A 15,080-nucleotide genomic window follows, 5' to 3' on the forward strand; every position below is an offset into this window, starting at 1 on the left:
CTAACAAAATGTTGGATTGTCATTATTATGTTGTAGGTGAAGACAAGTGGACCAAAGCACACTTATGGTTCTTTCAACAAGTGTGGTCAGTCCATGGCCTCAAATAGATGGGTTTGTGATAGAGTTGTGGACTTACTGCGGGATGACCCTGAAATGGGTCCAAAGGGATTGCAAGATGAGTTAAAGAAGAAGTACTCAGTGGATGTTCCATATGATAGAGTCTATAGAGAAAAGATGAGAGCACTTGATATCATATATGGGAAGTGGGAAGATTCTTATGACTTGATTCCTACTTATCAAGCTAAGCTTCTGAGGTCAGTGCCTGGCAGTGTGGTTGAAATGGAGACTGAAGAGCACAATGGCCATGTATGTTTCATGAGATTCTTTGTTGCTCTAAAGTCATGCATTGATGGGTTTTTACAAGGATGCAGACCATACATTGCCATGGATGCAGCTCACTTGACAGGCAGGTTAAGAGGTCAGTTAGCAGTAGCTGTTGCAGTAGATGGTCACAATTGGTTATTCCCAGTGGCATATGGGGTGATTGAGACCGAGTCCAACTAGGTTAAAACTCTATTTTCTACGCTACTAGTGTCTTGATCTCACTTTATGACATGACATTGAAATTATTATCATGGGTCAAGCTGTAAAAATGTTGACGGTATATAGAGAAACAAAGATACAAAGAACAGTTTCTTCCTGAGCGAATGACCTCATGCAAAACCCCGGATCCTATGGCCAGCATAGATACACAAAGCCCCCTTTCTACCTTAAAAAAAAGAAAGAAAGAAAGAAAAAGCCCCCTTTCTCCTCCGCATACTCCATCCATATTTAAATGGCGCAGTGCGTGCTCCGTGCTGTGCTGCCTTGGAGCTCAGTCCGCCTCCACCTCGAGGAGACGGAGAAAAAAATCCCAACCACCTGATTGATTCGCACACGAAATCTATCACAGTCAAGTATCATCTCAAGGTCCAAAGATTTTGGTATCCCTGGTCCTGGGAGCTCCAGCTCCAGCTCCAAGCGCTTTAGCTCGATTCAATTCCTTCTTCAATTGCTGTGTGGGCGTCTCCATCCCTGCCCGAGATGCTGTCTCTGAGCTGCCCAGGGGTGTCGTCCATGAGCAAGACGGCGTTCGACTTGGGGCAGCTGGTGCCCCCCTGCGGCAGCCGCTGTCCCAGCGCGCGGGCGGCGCCCAGACGGCGGCGCACGCCATGTGTTTGCTTCGTTGCCTCACTGGCCACCGCCCAGCCTGGTCTGCTCCTCGCCTCCTCTCCTCTCTCGTTTTCTGCTGCTTAAGCTTGATTGCCTTGCCGTGTAAAATCCGAGTGCTTTAGCTTGGTTTCAGTGGCAGTGCTGGACTGATGTGCTTACCGACCGGTGTGTCTGTGCAGGAACTGCGGCTGTTGATGTGCCGGCACGGACGATTCCTGCTGTGACAACAGCAAGCGCCCCTGAACGCATTTCTGTTTCTTCTCTGCTCGAGGTTGTCTCGGACGACTTGCTCAGCCTCAATAACAATCTCAAATCGGTGAGCTTATTCTAGAAGCCATATAGTTTAGGTTCCTTTTTCTTCTCCTTCTTTTCAGAATTCAGAGAACGCATGTTTAGGCTATGCGCGCGTGAACTGTCAAATTTATCTTTTTTCGTGATTGCAATTGATAACCATATATAGTTATGATTGTGACTTATGGGGAAGGCCATTAATGCATACTCATATTCTACATTTGGCTGCACATTTGCTTTGGTGTTTCTTTAGAATGTGTTTTCAAATCTATAGCCATCATGTTAACAGGCTACATCATTCGAAATTACCTTTGTCTTTAAGTAAAATATTCCAGTAGAATGTGTTCCTCAAGGGTTCCTAGTTCATGGAATTTCCGGTAAAATATTCAATGAAACTCTAAAGTAAAATAAGTAACCATCATATGCTCACCGTGAGTGTGCATGGTTGCACCTGATCTTTGAAGTGCCCTGCAAGATGACAGGAATACAGAGATGACTAAAGGCATTAAAAGCCGCCTCCATCCCTTTCAAGGGGATATGTGTTTCTTCATGTATTGGTCTCATATTTTGATGACTTGGAGCTTAGAGCACCAAGAGTGGGCTGAAGGATTTTGCAGTTCTGCTCGCTCTAACTTGTCATTTTTTTGTGGCCTCTGTAACTTCCACCACTGGGCTTTTCTGTCCTTTTCTGCAAACTTCAGTTTATTTCTTGAATTTTGACATGCTTCGAGAACTTATATATTTTTTAAAGTTTCATGGATCCATCAATCCAACTAAAATATCAAATAGGGCTGATTTTTTTTTTTGCTCGAACACGTATAGTATAGAACTGAAAATAAGAAGTACAGTCAATACTTGAGCACTTTCCCAGTCCTCATGATTCCTAGGCTCCACCAGGCCTCAGAAGTTTTTTCTTTGACATGTTCCTCAAGCGTTCCTAGTTCATGGAATTTCTTTAAGACAAAATATTCTCATGAAACTCCAAAGTAAAATAAGTAACATCATATGCTATCAGCAACTGTCCAATTCCATGGTTGCTCCGGGTCTTTGAAAGTGGCCTACAAAATGACAGGAATGCATATATTATTAGACATTAATAGTTTCTTCCATCCCTTTCAAGGGGACATGTATCTTCTTCATGTAGTGGTCTCATATTTTGACAAGTTGGAGCTCAGAACACCAGAAGTGACCGGTGGAGTTTGCAATTCTGCTTGCTATAACTTGTCAATTTTTTTGTGGCCTTCATAACATCTTCCACTGCCCTTTTTGTCCTTTTCTGCAAACCTTTAGTTTCTTCAATGTTAACATGCTTCGAGATTTTTTTTGAAGTTTAGTTTCAGGCATCCATCTATACAACTAAATCTCAAGTAGGGCTGAAAGTAAGAAATACACACACTCATACTTCAGCGCTTCCCCACTCCTCATATAGTCATATCTAGGATCCACCAGGCCTATGACATTGACTCAAAGTGAGTCACAATTAGTCAATTATTATTTTCTAAAGTTGTGATGTCCAGTGGCGTTAGGACCAAAGAGGGCCATGGCCACCCCTAAGCTAGACAAATTCTTAATGGAGTATTTATTTTCATTCATTTAAGCGCTGACAAGATACTAATCTGTCCCCACTCTACTTCCATTTCATGATATATTGTCCCCACTCTTTTCTTGTCCAAGCTCTACCACTGGTGATTGCCATGTCTTGGACTAAGACCTTGAGCTTTGACAATATAATAAGTTTCATGACACAACAATTCTCCTAAACGCTTAAGGTTTTGGGAAAGGTGGACGATATACTCATACTACACATTTTTGGTTGGGCGTACCCAGTGCAGAGAGCTCCCGCTCTGTGCGGGGTCTGGGGAAGGGTGTTAGTGGCAAGCCTTACCCTCGTCTGTGCAATGCGAGGAGACCGCGACTCGAACACGGGACCTTCCGGTCACAGGCGGTAAGACTCTACCGCTTGCACCAGGCCCACCCTTCATACTACACATTTTTGGTTGAATGCAAAAAATATTTTCCTTAAGAACTTCTTGGACTAAGGCCTTGAGCTTTGACAACATAATAAGTTTCATGCACACAGCAACTTTCCTAAACACTTAAGGTTTTGGGAAAGGTGGACGATATGCTCATACTACACATTTTTTGTCCTGAATGCAAAATTTTTTTTTCCTTAAGAACTATATGATGATACATCGCAGCTTTACAATCCATCTATAGATCTTTGTTCTTCATATAAATAAGGCCTAAAATTTCAGAGCATTAAAATCAAATAACATGCCTGCTCTAATTTGCAATCTGCAACAGCTGTACACATGACTGCTGAAGATTATTTTAGCACTTCGTGCTTAATGAGCTCCTATCTGCCACAGTGATAACTGATATAACTTCAACAGCTTGTTGGTGCAGAAAATCCAGTTTTAGTTTCTGCAGCAGAACAAATTTTCGGTGCTGGTGGAAAGAGATTAAGACCAGCATTAGTTTTTCTGGTGTCCAGAGCAACTGCTGAATTAGCTGCTTTGTCGTAAGTTCCTTTCTCTGCTATAGATGTACCACTTTGTATCAGGATTTTTTGATATTGAACACACAGATATTTCGGTTTTGCAATCCAGGGAGCTAACTACAGAACATCAGCGCTTGGCTGAGATCATAGAGATGATTCATACTGCAAGTCTAATACATGATGATGTCATAGACGATAGTGGGATGCGAAGAGGTATGTACAATGTTTTTTTCAGGAACAAGTCAGCTGTATTGTCAATAGAAAACCATTCTTTCATCATGCTCTTTTCTATTTTTATTTTAGATCTCTTAGAAACGTTTGTTTAATGTTTTCTGGGCATGGCTGTGCATGGTTGTACTTCAACCTTCTATTGTTTTCTTTTTGCGTTTGAACTCTGGAGACATATGTTACATTGAAAATTCATTTGTCATTTTTACACCTCTCTTTAGTCTTTGCTATTCCTTGTTGCACTCGCAATACCGGAAGCTTTTTTTTTTCTTCTCGAAAATCGAAATGAAGGAAGCATATTCCTTCAACACATTGACATTCACTTCATCATAATGTAATGGTTTTGTGAGGGTATCAATAAGTTGACCGGTTTATTCTAAATTAGATTGGATCGTTTGCAAGAAAAGAAACAAATCCATCAGCTTTTCTACGTCACAGGGTAGCTGTGCTTACTAGTGATCTTGTGTACAGTGTTTTTCATGAGCAAATCAGCCATATTGTCAATAAAAAAGCATTCTTTCATCACATTATTTTTATTTTTTAATTTAAAACCTCTTGGAAGCATTTGTTTAATGTTTTCTGGGCATGGATGTCCATGGTATTTCTAAATTCTATTGATACTCTTGGCCCTTGTACTTTGGAGACATAGGTTAGTTTGGAAACCCGTGTTTCATGTTTATCTCTCTTTACTAATTACCTTGTTGCATTCGTGATACAGGAAGCTTCATCTTTGTTTCCTTTACGCTCAATGCTATTCATCTTCATCATACTTCATAATGTAATGGTTTGGTGTGGGGACCAAGGCCAATAAGTTGACCTATTTATTCTAAACTAGATCTGATCGTTTGCAGGAAAAGAAACAATCCACCAGCTCTATGGCACACGGGTGACTGTGCTCGCTGGTGATTTTATGTTTGCACAGTCTTCTTGGTTTCTTGCAAACCTAGAAAACATTGAAGTCATCAAGCTCATCAGCCAGGTACTAAAGTATCCGAGCAGGCTATGATCTCTTCATTTAAATAAAAATGACCGTGCTCTGTTTACCTAAAGTGGGGAAAAAAACGATGTGCTAACAGGTAATCAAGGATTTCGCCAGCGGTGAGATAAAGCAAGCATCAACACTCTTCGACTGCGACGTCACCCTCGATGATTATCTGCTGAAGAGCTACTACAAGACTGCTTCTCTGATCGCGGCAAGCACAAGGTCCGCCGCCATATTCAGCGGCGTGGACACCACCATCTGTGAGCAGATGTACGAGTACGGCAGGAACCTGGGGCTCTCCTTCCAGGTGGTGGACGACATCCTCGACTTCACCCAGTCAGCCGAGCAGCTCGGGAAGCCAGCGGGGAGCGACCTGGCGAAGGGAAACCTGACAGCCCCCGTGATCTTCGCGCTGCGAGACGAGCCTCGGCTACGTGAGATCATCGACTCCGAGTTCAGCGAGCCCGGGTCCCTGGCGGCCGCGGTCGAGCTCGTCCACCGCAGCGGCGGGATCAGGAGAGCCCAGGAGCTCGCGGAGGAGAAAGGTGAGCTGGCCATACAGAGCCTGCAGTGCCTTCCGAGGAGCGAGTTCAGAAGCGCCCTCGAGAGGGTGGTGCACTACAATCTCCAGCGGATTCAGTAGGTATACTTACCGGCTCCACGCGGTTTCTCTAGTTCTCTGAAAGATCCGGGGGGCTCCATGTGGATGTAGAGCAACTCCTGCCGGAATCCATGTTGTTTAGTGGCACCATGTTGGCTCCGGGGAGATGATTGGCGCAGCAGCATCACATGCGAGTGTGCAACCGACACTGCCGCGTACCCACCAACTTCGTGGGAACTGGAGCATTTTGTTTCTGCAGCTGGTGTCATTTGTACGTATAATGTATCTGCAAGGGGAATAGAAAAAAAAAGGCAGGCAGCATATATTGTATAGTTGGCTCTCCATTTCTTTGGGCACTGGCATAAAGCTTGGTGTGCAGTAGTTCTAATGTTGTATTGGTGTTGTAACTATGAACAGAGAAGATGTTTTGGACGACCACGACGTTGATAATTTAATATACATCCCGATCAGTCATCGTGGAATATACTGCTGGGATATATGCATGAGCAGGTTGATCTCACCATCATCAGCTGATGCTGATGGGCATGCCGATTCTGTGTTGCCTACCTGTGCGCGTTGCCTACCGGTGCCAGCCATTCCCCTGTGTTTTTCTTCTGTGGTGGTGGTGCTCTGCTGTCTGGTCCGTCCGTGTGAATTAAGGCGCCACGCCACTCGCCACTGACTCTGCTGCGCCTAAACCCGTGGTTCTGCTGGGTTGGGTTTCTTTTTCTGGTGGTCGGTGTTGCTGGCCATTCTTTTTGTGATTTTGTGATGAGTGATGATGAAGTGAGGGGCGATTCCGACGCGACGTCCAACGGATTGTGTGACGGTCACGGCCGGTCGTCCTCTCCTTTTTTGCAGACGACTGGTACACGACGCCTGCACAATTCCTATTTTTGCTACCACCATCAGTCCGGCCAGCACGGCGGTCAGTAAATAAATATATAAATATACGTCCACGGCCCGTGTGATCTCCGCTCCGGCCAGTCAGTTAGTATAAAAACAAACCGATAGATTTCCGAAAAAACCCCCTGAAAAATAGATAGATTACAAGACAAACGAACACGCCCAGCAATCAATGACGCGAGGCGGACACCGCACGTGCTGTAGCTGTACAGCGCTCGCAGGTCCGATCCGGCGCAACAACGCAGCTGGGTTCCGGCAGATCCTACTGCCCTCTCGCGGCGTCACGGCGTCAGGCACAAGAGCGCCTACTAGGGCATCACCTCCAAATTCCAAGTTTTTTCACTCTCTCTCCATCACATCAATTTTTGGACGCATACATGGAACATTAAATGTAGGTAAAAAAAAATAACTAATTGCACAGTTTGGTTGTAAATTACGAGACGAATCTTTTGAGCCTAGTTAGTCCATGATCGGACAAAGTTTGTCAAATACAAACGAAACGTGCTACAGTGTCCAGATTGTAAAAATTTGCAATCTAAATAAGGCCTAGGAGTAGGAGCAGGTTACTATTATTGGCGGCTGGTTGCACGGGCACGGGTCGCCAAAGTGTGATTTGAAGGCAAGCCTGCCATTAGTTGGCTTTTCAATTCCCCACCTAATGACGGGCGCAGGGTGGTGCTCCAGCCTCCAGGTAAAGACCGGAGATCCCAACCTACACCCGTCGCGAGTGCAAACGCGAACGTCATGCGCCGACACGAACGCAACAGAGACTAGTTATCTGTTACAGCGACGGTTCGCGGCTGTTGTGGCGTGCCCCATTAGGCTATTATATACGTCACTGGATGTATCATCGAGCTACTTATGTAGTCGTTGAACCTATGTTTAGTACAATCATCGAGTCTTGTGTTAGCTTCATGCCGTGCTTTCTCTGTCACCGAATCAAATCAACTTCTAGAGTCATCTTACATAAGACTTCTATAGATGTACTCCTACTAGCCAACTTTGTAGGAGAGATTATAAAAAACATATATTTCATGATAATCTAATGAAAGTGATCTTGTGTTATGAATTTTTGTATTCTTTTCTATAAAACTAGTTAAAATTGTTACTCCCTCTATTACACATTAGAAGACGCTTTGACTTTTTTGATACGTTTATTTTGCTAAAATGGATGTAAAAAAAAGTCGAAGAGTAGGAACGGAGGGAGTATTTCGCATAACTTTAGGATTTATTTTTTGAGGACGGTACGAAAGCGGCAGATAATGTCAAAATGAAATTTGGGCATCGTGTTTTCAAAAGCCACTAGGCGTTGGTAAGCCCAAAGGAGGTGGCGGCGGTGGATGGATCACACAAAGATGCAGATCGGACGGTGGGCAAGCGTCCACACGCCACCCACCCGCACCCACTGCCCAGGCCCCCACCGTATATAACGGCAACAAGCCACGAGCAACACGAAAGAAATCTCCCGTCCTCCCCCTCCGCCTTTCCCTTCTTCCCCCCGCTCCGCCTTCCGCTTCCCTTCTCTCCTCTCCTCTCCTCGAGGGCGCTGCACGCCTGCACGCGGCGCGCGGCGAGATCGGGTGGAGGAGCCCTACCCCCTTGCCGCGCGTCCGCCGTCCCACGTCCCAGCGTGCTCGGGGCCTTGCTCGCCCCCTGATCCCGACCGCGCGCGGCGTCTCGGGGCCCGGTGAATGCGCTGTGCCGCCGCAGGCCGCAGCGTAGGCGGGTGCTGAGTGCGGCGGAAGCGAGGGGCGCGGGGTTTTCGTTTGGCACCGGCGGTGGGGCGGGAGATCCGGCCAGCGGGGATGCAGCAGGACCAGCGGAAGAAGGTGGGCGCTTCTTCTCCTCCCGCTTCCTGTTGGTGCTTGCTCGTAAATTTCGCCGTTAGGTTGCTGCGCGCTAGCGTTGATTCGGTTCTGGGCTGCTCATAGAGTCAGTGTGCGTGAGCCATCTATTCCTAATTTTCGGAACCTCTACTTCACCTTTATTTTCTTTTTTCTTTTTAAATCATGTCTGTTTTTAAAAGTTTTGACGGGACTCGACGCGACGCGACTCATCCATGTTCATATCAATTGGTGGAGTCTAAATTCGATCTGGACATCGCTTTGAATTGATGATGTAATGAAAAGGTCAAATACCGCGTGAGCTGAACGGGGCGAGTTTGCGGTCAGCTCTGATCTCCGAGATGCCATCTGTCCCCCGGATTAAACAGCACGGCGGCCTGTTGCCTTAGCCCTGTACTCCTGTCGGCGCGCATAGCTGTTCGTTCCCTTTGCTTGCGGTGTTCGTCGGGCACGCCCACGAGGAGGAGACGATTCGATTAGTAAAAGGGGAACTGTTACTTTTTGTGCACACGGTTACTGCCTTATGACAGGTTCTGTCCGTTCCGAACCTATTCCTGTATCTGCCTGCAAAGGTTTGGCAACCCCCTTCCATTTGCTGTCCCGTTTCGGTTTCCCAAATTGAGCATTCAAGTCTGCAGTGGGGGTTCCTTGAAGAGAGAATTCCTTATTTGACAATGGGAAAATGAGTTGTTCATTTTTTTTGGCCCTGAAATTTTCTTCGTTCCCTATTTGACACTCACTTCAACTTTCATGCCTAATTTGACACTACCGTCAAATCCGTTAGCTAACAGTGTTAACCGGCCGTTAAAAAGACTTTTTTGCCCCTAGAAAAAAAAGCGGTGAGGCAAATTTGAGAGGAAAAAAAACCTGAGCCTTTTTTTTTTTTTTTTTTTTTGCAGCTGGGCGCATGCATCAGAGGCGGGCGCAGGTTTTTTTTTCCTCTCAAATTTGCTTCGCCGCTTTTTTTCTAGGGGCAAAAATGTCTTTTTAACAGCCAGTTAACACCGTTAGCTAACGGATTTGACGGTAGTGTCAAATTAGGGATGAAAGTTGAAGTGAGTGTCAAATAGAGAACGAAGAAAATTTCAGGGCCAAGAAAGGAACGACTCATTTTCCCAGTGTCAAATGAGGAATTCTCTCTTCCTTGAAACAGTTCCAAATTGAGCATTCAAGTCCTCTGCAGTGGGGGTTTCTTGAAACAGTTCATTGATCTAGTGTGCGCAATTCGTGTTGCAGACTTCTGCAGAGGTCGACTTCTTCACAGACTACGGGGATGCAAACCGGTACAAGATCCAAGAAGTCATTGGTAAGGGAAGCTATGGGGTTGTGTGCTCTGCCATCGATCTTCACACCCGGCAAAGAGTGGCGATCAAGAAGATACACAATATCTTTGAGCACGTCTCCGACGCCGCGAGGATCCTCCGTGAAATCAAACTTCTGAGGCTCCTAAGGCACCCTGATGTTGTTGAGATCAAGCACATTATGTTACCTCCCTCGCGAAAGGACTTCAAGGATATTTATGTTGTTTTCGAGCTTATGGAGTCCGATCTCCACCAAGTTATAAAGGCCAACGATGACTTGACCAAGGAGCATTACCAGTTCTTTCTCTATCAGTTACTTCGGGCCCTCAAATACATTCATACTGGTATGGCACTTCTCCCGCTGTATATGCCAGCCATTTCCCTGAATCTCCCAAAAATGGGAGTGTGCATTTTAGTTCAGTCATGTATGGCTGGTCATAATCCCTTTCATCTCCTTTTATGTTGCAACCCAGAGTGAACATTTGATTGCATAGTGTACCTTTTGTAGCCATACTTTATGCTGATTCTGAACTTACATAATTGCAGCTAATGTTTATCACCGTGACCTGAAGCCCAAGAATATTTTAGCGAACTCTAACTGCAAATTGAAAATATGTGACTTTGGACTAGCCCGAGTCGCATTTAATGATACCCCAACAACAGTCTTCTGGACGGTATGTAAGAAACAAAGAGTCAGCTCTTTTTTCATTGGATTCAGATATAATGTATGTCGTGTATTGATACATATGCCCTGCAGGATTATGTTGCAACAAGGTGGTACAGAGCTCCAGAGCTCTGTGGATCCTTCTTCTCCAAGGTGAGCTTTCTAGTTACATATCATTACTTATTATGTTCACTAATAAGCAATGTTTGGTGGTCCCGTAATATGAATTACCAATTATGATTATTTGATAATACTATTCGCTTATGTTTTCCAACTTGACAATGAATTCTATCATGGTATGCTATTGCATATCTTCACTTATGTTTCCTCCTTGACAATGAACTCTATCATGGTATGCTATTGCATTTTACTCTTACCGTTGCCTTGTTACTTTTTGGTAGAATTTGGTAGGAGCTCCAACTCATGGAGAGATGCTCTTTAGTGTCTTCTTTGAATGGTTCTATCCAAATACTGTGAATCTGGATAAAGATTCTCATAGTAATTTCACACGAGAGATTTCATCAAACTTGTCATTTATAGGTACAGATATAAATGTTCTTTTTGGTTCTGTATGCCATTTTCATTATGTTTTTTATTTTTATGCATGGATCAATCTGATTGATATTTACCTTTTTTTGTCCCTATTATGCACAAATCGGAAGTAGGAACCAATAACCTGCTGAATTGCAGCATTACAATAATCAAATGAGCATTTCTTACTATTAAGAATGCTTGCTTTTTATATAAATTATTGCCAGACTGTCTATAATCTGAATGTGCTTTATATTGTTGTTATCCCCCAAAAATGCAGTATACACCAGCTATTGACATTTGGAGCATTGGATGCATATTTGCTGAGGTGTTGACAGGGAAGCCTTTATTTCCTGGCAAAAATGTTGTTCATCAGCTAGATTTGATGACTGATCTTCTAGGCACACCGTCAATGGATACAATTTCTCGGGTATAGTGCTATAACCAAGGAAACTCTATTTTTAGTTCGTCTCATGGCTCAGTGACTCCAAAGTTGAACTTGTTTTTTTTATTCCTTTTCAGGTTCGGAATGAGAAAGCAAGAAGGTACTTGAGCAGCATGAGAAAGAAGGACCCTGTTCCATTTTCTCAGAAGTTTCCCAGTGCAGATCCTTTGGCACTTAAACTATTAGAAAAGCTATTAGCCTTTGATCCAAAGGACCGTCCAACAGCAGAAGAGGTAGTCCTTGCTGCTGTATCATCTTAAAACCTTTTGTGTCTAATTTTTCTCTATGGAACTAGATCTGTGATGTTGCTTTCAACCTTACTTTGTAATCCTAAGTATTTGCGACATTTCTTTCAATATATGTATTGTTTCAGGCATTGCGTGATCCATACTTCAAAGGTCTTGCCAGGGTTGAAAGAGAACCATCCTGTCAGCCAATCAGAAAAGTGGAATTTGACTTTGAGCACAAAAGAATGTCAAAGGAAGAGATAAGAGAGTTGATATTCCGTGAGATGCTGGAATATCACCCACAATTGTTGAATAGCTACATTAATGGCACAGAGAGGACAACCTTTCTCTACCCAAGGTTTTAGCTTTTCTGTGTTTGCACATGTATGTTGCTTTGCGCATGCATGTATTTACTCATGTATTCGTTTGTTTCAACCCTTTGATGGAAACACTTGCTGGCTATTTTTTATGCAGCGCTGTTGATCAATTTAAGAAGCAGTTTTCTCATCTTGAAGAGAGTGGTGGTAACGGCCCATCAGTTCCAACAGACAGGAAACACGCATCCCTTCCCAGGTAATAGGGCATCATAGTCTTGATTTCATCCGCAGGCTGCTTTGAGGTGCACTTTCAAGTACATGTACATCTTAGTTTGTCTCCATATTAAGGTTCTCCCTTGTGGCCTGAGTGCCCAATGGTAAGAAGAGTCATCTTCTGGGTTGGGTATGAGTTCGTTGTTAGGAGGTTGATACCTGAGAGCGAAGTGACCAAGGCTAGATGATCATGGGAGTTCAAACTTCAAAGATAAAATCGTAGTCCTGCTGGATAATTTCAAAGTTCCTATACATGGTCTTGAATGCAAGACCAGAGGTGTTTCCAGCAGTACTCAGTGGTGTCAATGTTCTAGGATTGAGGGTGCACATGTTCTCAAATTCTGAAGTCAACTGTACAATGCTTCACTGGCATGGTACAAGTCATGTTTTTTTTTTCTGAAATCAAAACTGACAGTTGATTAGGGCGTGTTTAGATCCAAAATTTTTTGGGTTTCGGCTACTGTAGCAGTTTCGTTTTTATTTGGCAATTAGTGTCTAATTATGGACTAATTAGGTTCGAAAGTTTCATCTCGCGATTTCTCACCCAACTGTACAATTAGTTTTTTTTCGTCCACATTTAGTACTCCATGCATGTGCCACAAGATTCGATGTGATGGGTACTGCGCAAAAAATTTTGGGAACTAAACGGCCCCTTAGTATGCGTTCAGAATGTTCATAAACAGTTGCTCCACTTGTCTGTGCTTCTGTCTTTTTGTCACTGTAATTTAGTTGAGTGAAAGCTTTTGCTTTTTTGTTTTGCTAACCTGCAGCTTCATTTTGTAGGACTACTGTTGTTCACTCGAATCCAATTCCTGCCAAGGAACAACCTCTTGCTGCCTCATCAAGGGTTAGACCAGTCTCTGATGATTCATGTAAGAATCCTTGGGAGAAAGGAAGTGGTCCTGGAAATGTTCCCAGGGCATCTCTGGCTCCACAAGGGCTGCAAGCACAAGCAGGTATTTCTGTGTTCACTTACTACTAGTTACTCCTTCCGTTCCAAATTGTAAGTCGTTTTGGCTTTTCTAGGTACATAGTTTTTGCTATGCATCTTGATATACACCATGTTTAGATACAGAGCAAAAATTACATATTTACAAAAGCGAAAACGACTTATAATTTGGAATGGAGGGAGCGCTAAAAATGATTTGTTGATATTTTTCGACTTACCATGGCCCTTTTCTGAGATTGTTTTCTATTTGCCAGCAGGATCAGTAAGAGTTAATGGCTCAGTGATGAATTCAGGGTATCCTCATCAACAAATCCCACAAGCATACGGTTACCGTCAAATGCCTGCAAGATTGGACAGTACCAACCCATCACAGGCCATGGGAGGTTACACACAGCAGTCGCAGGCTTATGCTTGTGCAAACATCAAAGGCTCGCCTGATGTGGCTATGAACATGAGAGCACCCCCCTTCCATCTTCCAGCTGGACCGAAGAATAACCCATTAGATAGGATAGCATCTGACACTGACATTTACACAAGATCCCTTAACGGCATTGTTGCTGCCGCTGCGGCATCAGTAGGCGCTGGCGCTCACCGAAACGTTGGCGTTGTGCCATCTGGCATGTCAAGGATGTATTAGCTGCTGATATGCTGGCCACAGCTTCTCCAGGACTAGCCTGCAAGAAGTGGCATATGGTATAAGTAGTGATTCATAAGAGGTGATCACATAAGAGTCTTGAACTCTTCAACATGTTGTTTTTACGCCATATATTGAGGCGAAAATGGTGCCAGTTTGCGCACAACTGAAGGTTTGATCAATTCATTTAATTCAATGGAAATTACGTATTTGTTAATAGTAGAAGGATGCTAATCCAAGGGAAAGTCAGGAGATATTCTGACATAAATGCAACATTTATCATTGCCCGTTGCAGACTTGCAGTGGTGCGCCCCTTTGCAACGTCGAATTTGTTGAAGGCTGGAGTGTCAGAGTTCCAAATTTCTTGAAAGTGAACCTTGGGGTAGTCGAGTTCCAAATTTCCAATTGCCATCGTCCAGCGCCATTAAGCTTGCAACTCCAGCACCAGCATGTGCATGTCGTCGATCACGGTCGTGATGGAATCAGGTGGTTCCCTAAAAAGTCAAAACACACACACGCACACATTGCCCCGGCAACGTAGCATGGTGGGCCTCGTAAAAGGTCGGCCCAAACCAAAATAAGGAGATGTCGAGGGCCCAGGATGCGACTAATAAACAAGGAAACCATACGGCCGGATCGCCTTTTTTTTTTTTTGAAAATAGAACGGTTCACGATTTGTATTTGTTGTTTCCTGACGCGAGAAAAGAAGTAGGAGTATAGAAAAGAGGAAACAATCAATCAAAATCGCAAAAGGATGTTCACTTTTCCTTGTATATATATACATACATGGCAAGAGGCAAGAGGGAATCATTTTTTTTAAAGATTAAGAGGGAATCAAAATCGCAAAGGCTGTTTATTTTTCCATGTATATCTATACATCACTAGTACCTCATGCATGTGCCCTATATAAAAAACCCAATCAATCCTTGCTTAGCTTTACTACCATACGTACAAACATTCTAATACGTCGTCGCTCCCTATCTAAAGGATCGGATCCAATATGGCGGCCAGGAGCTTCAGCGTCGGCCTGGCGGCCGTGTTCTTGCTCGTCGTGCTCTTTGCTTCGCCTGCACAGTGTAAGTGTGTAGATTACAACCTTTGCCTGTCTCTGCATGTCATTTATGCCATGTACAGATATCGACATATATATTTTGTGTGACAATGCATGCATGTCT

At 44.0% G+C, this 15,080-nt stretch overlaps 1 protein-coding gene across 1 annotated transcript; it reads left to right on the forward strand.

Moving 5' to 3' along the window:
- Nucleotides 1-808: 808 nt before the first annotated feature.
- LOC136511281 (mitogen-activated protein kinase 10-like) lies at nt 809-14,122 on the forward strand. The gene is made up of 17 exons (XM_066505407.1): nt 809-1,252; nt 1,392-1,528; nt 3,897-4,024; nt 4,113-4,216; nt 5,083-5,210; nt 5,308-5,853; nt 8,402-8,549; nt 9,464-9,492; nt 9,801-10,209; nt 10,412-10,539; nt 10,623-10,682; nt 11,341-11,490; nt 11,583-11,738; nt 11,879-12,090; nt 12,207-12,305; nt 13,106-13,278; nt 13,526-14,122. Exons 1-17 carry the CDS (start codon nt 1,084-1,086, stop codon nt 13,906-13,908), a joined length of 3,159 nt encoding a protein of 1,052 aa, XP_066361504.1. The 5' UTR covers nt 809-1,083; the 3' UTR covers nt 13,909-14,122.
- The last annotated feature ends 958 nt before the right edge of the window (nt 14,123-15,080 follow it).

The sequence above is a fragment of the Miscanthus floridulus genome, chromosome 16 (assembly GCF_019320115.1).
Source record: "Miscanthus floridulus cultivar M001 chromosome 16, ASM1932011v1, whole genome shotgun sequence".
In the NCBI taxonomy this organism is placed as follows: Eukaryota; Viridiplantae; Streptophyta; class Magnoliopsida; order Poales; family Poaceae; genus Miscanthus; species Miscanthus floridulus.

Coding starts and splice junctions, on each gene's coding strand:
- LOC136511281 (XM_066505407.1), top strand. CDS start 1,084: ATGCTGTCTCTGAGCTGCCCAGGGGTGTCGTCCATGAGCAAGACGGCG. Junction 11,491..11,582: donor CAATGGATACAATTTCTCGG/GTATAGTGCTAT, acceptor ATTCCTTTTCAG/GTTCGGAATGAGAAAGCAAG. Junction 12,306..13,105: donor AAACACGCATCCCTTCCCAG/GTAATAGGGCAT, acceptor TTCATTTTGTAG/GACTACTGTTGTTCACTCGA.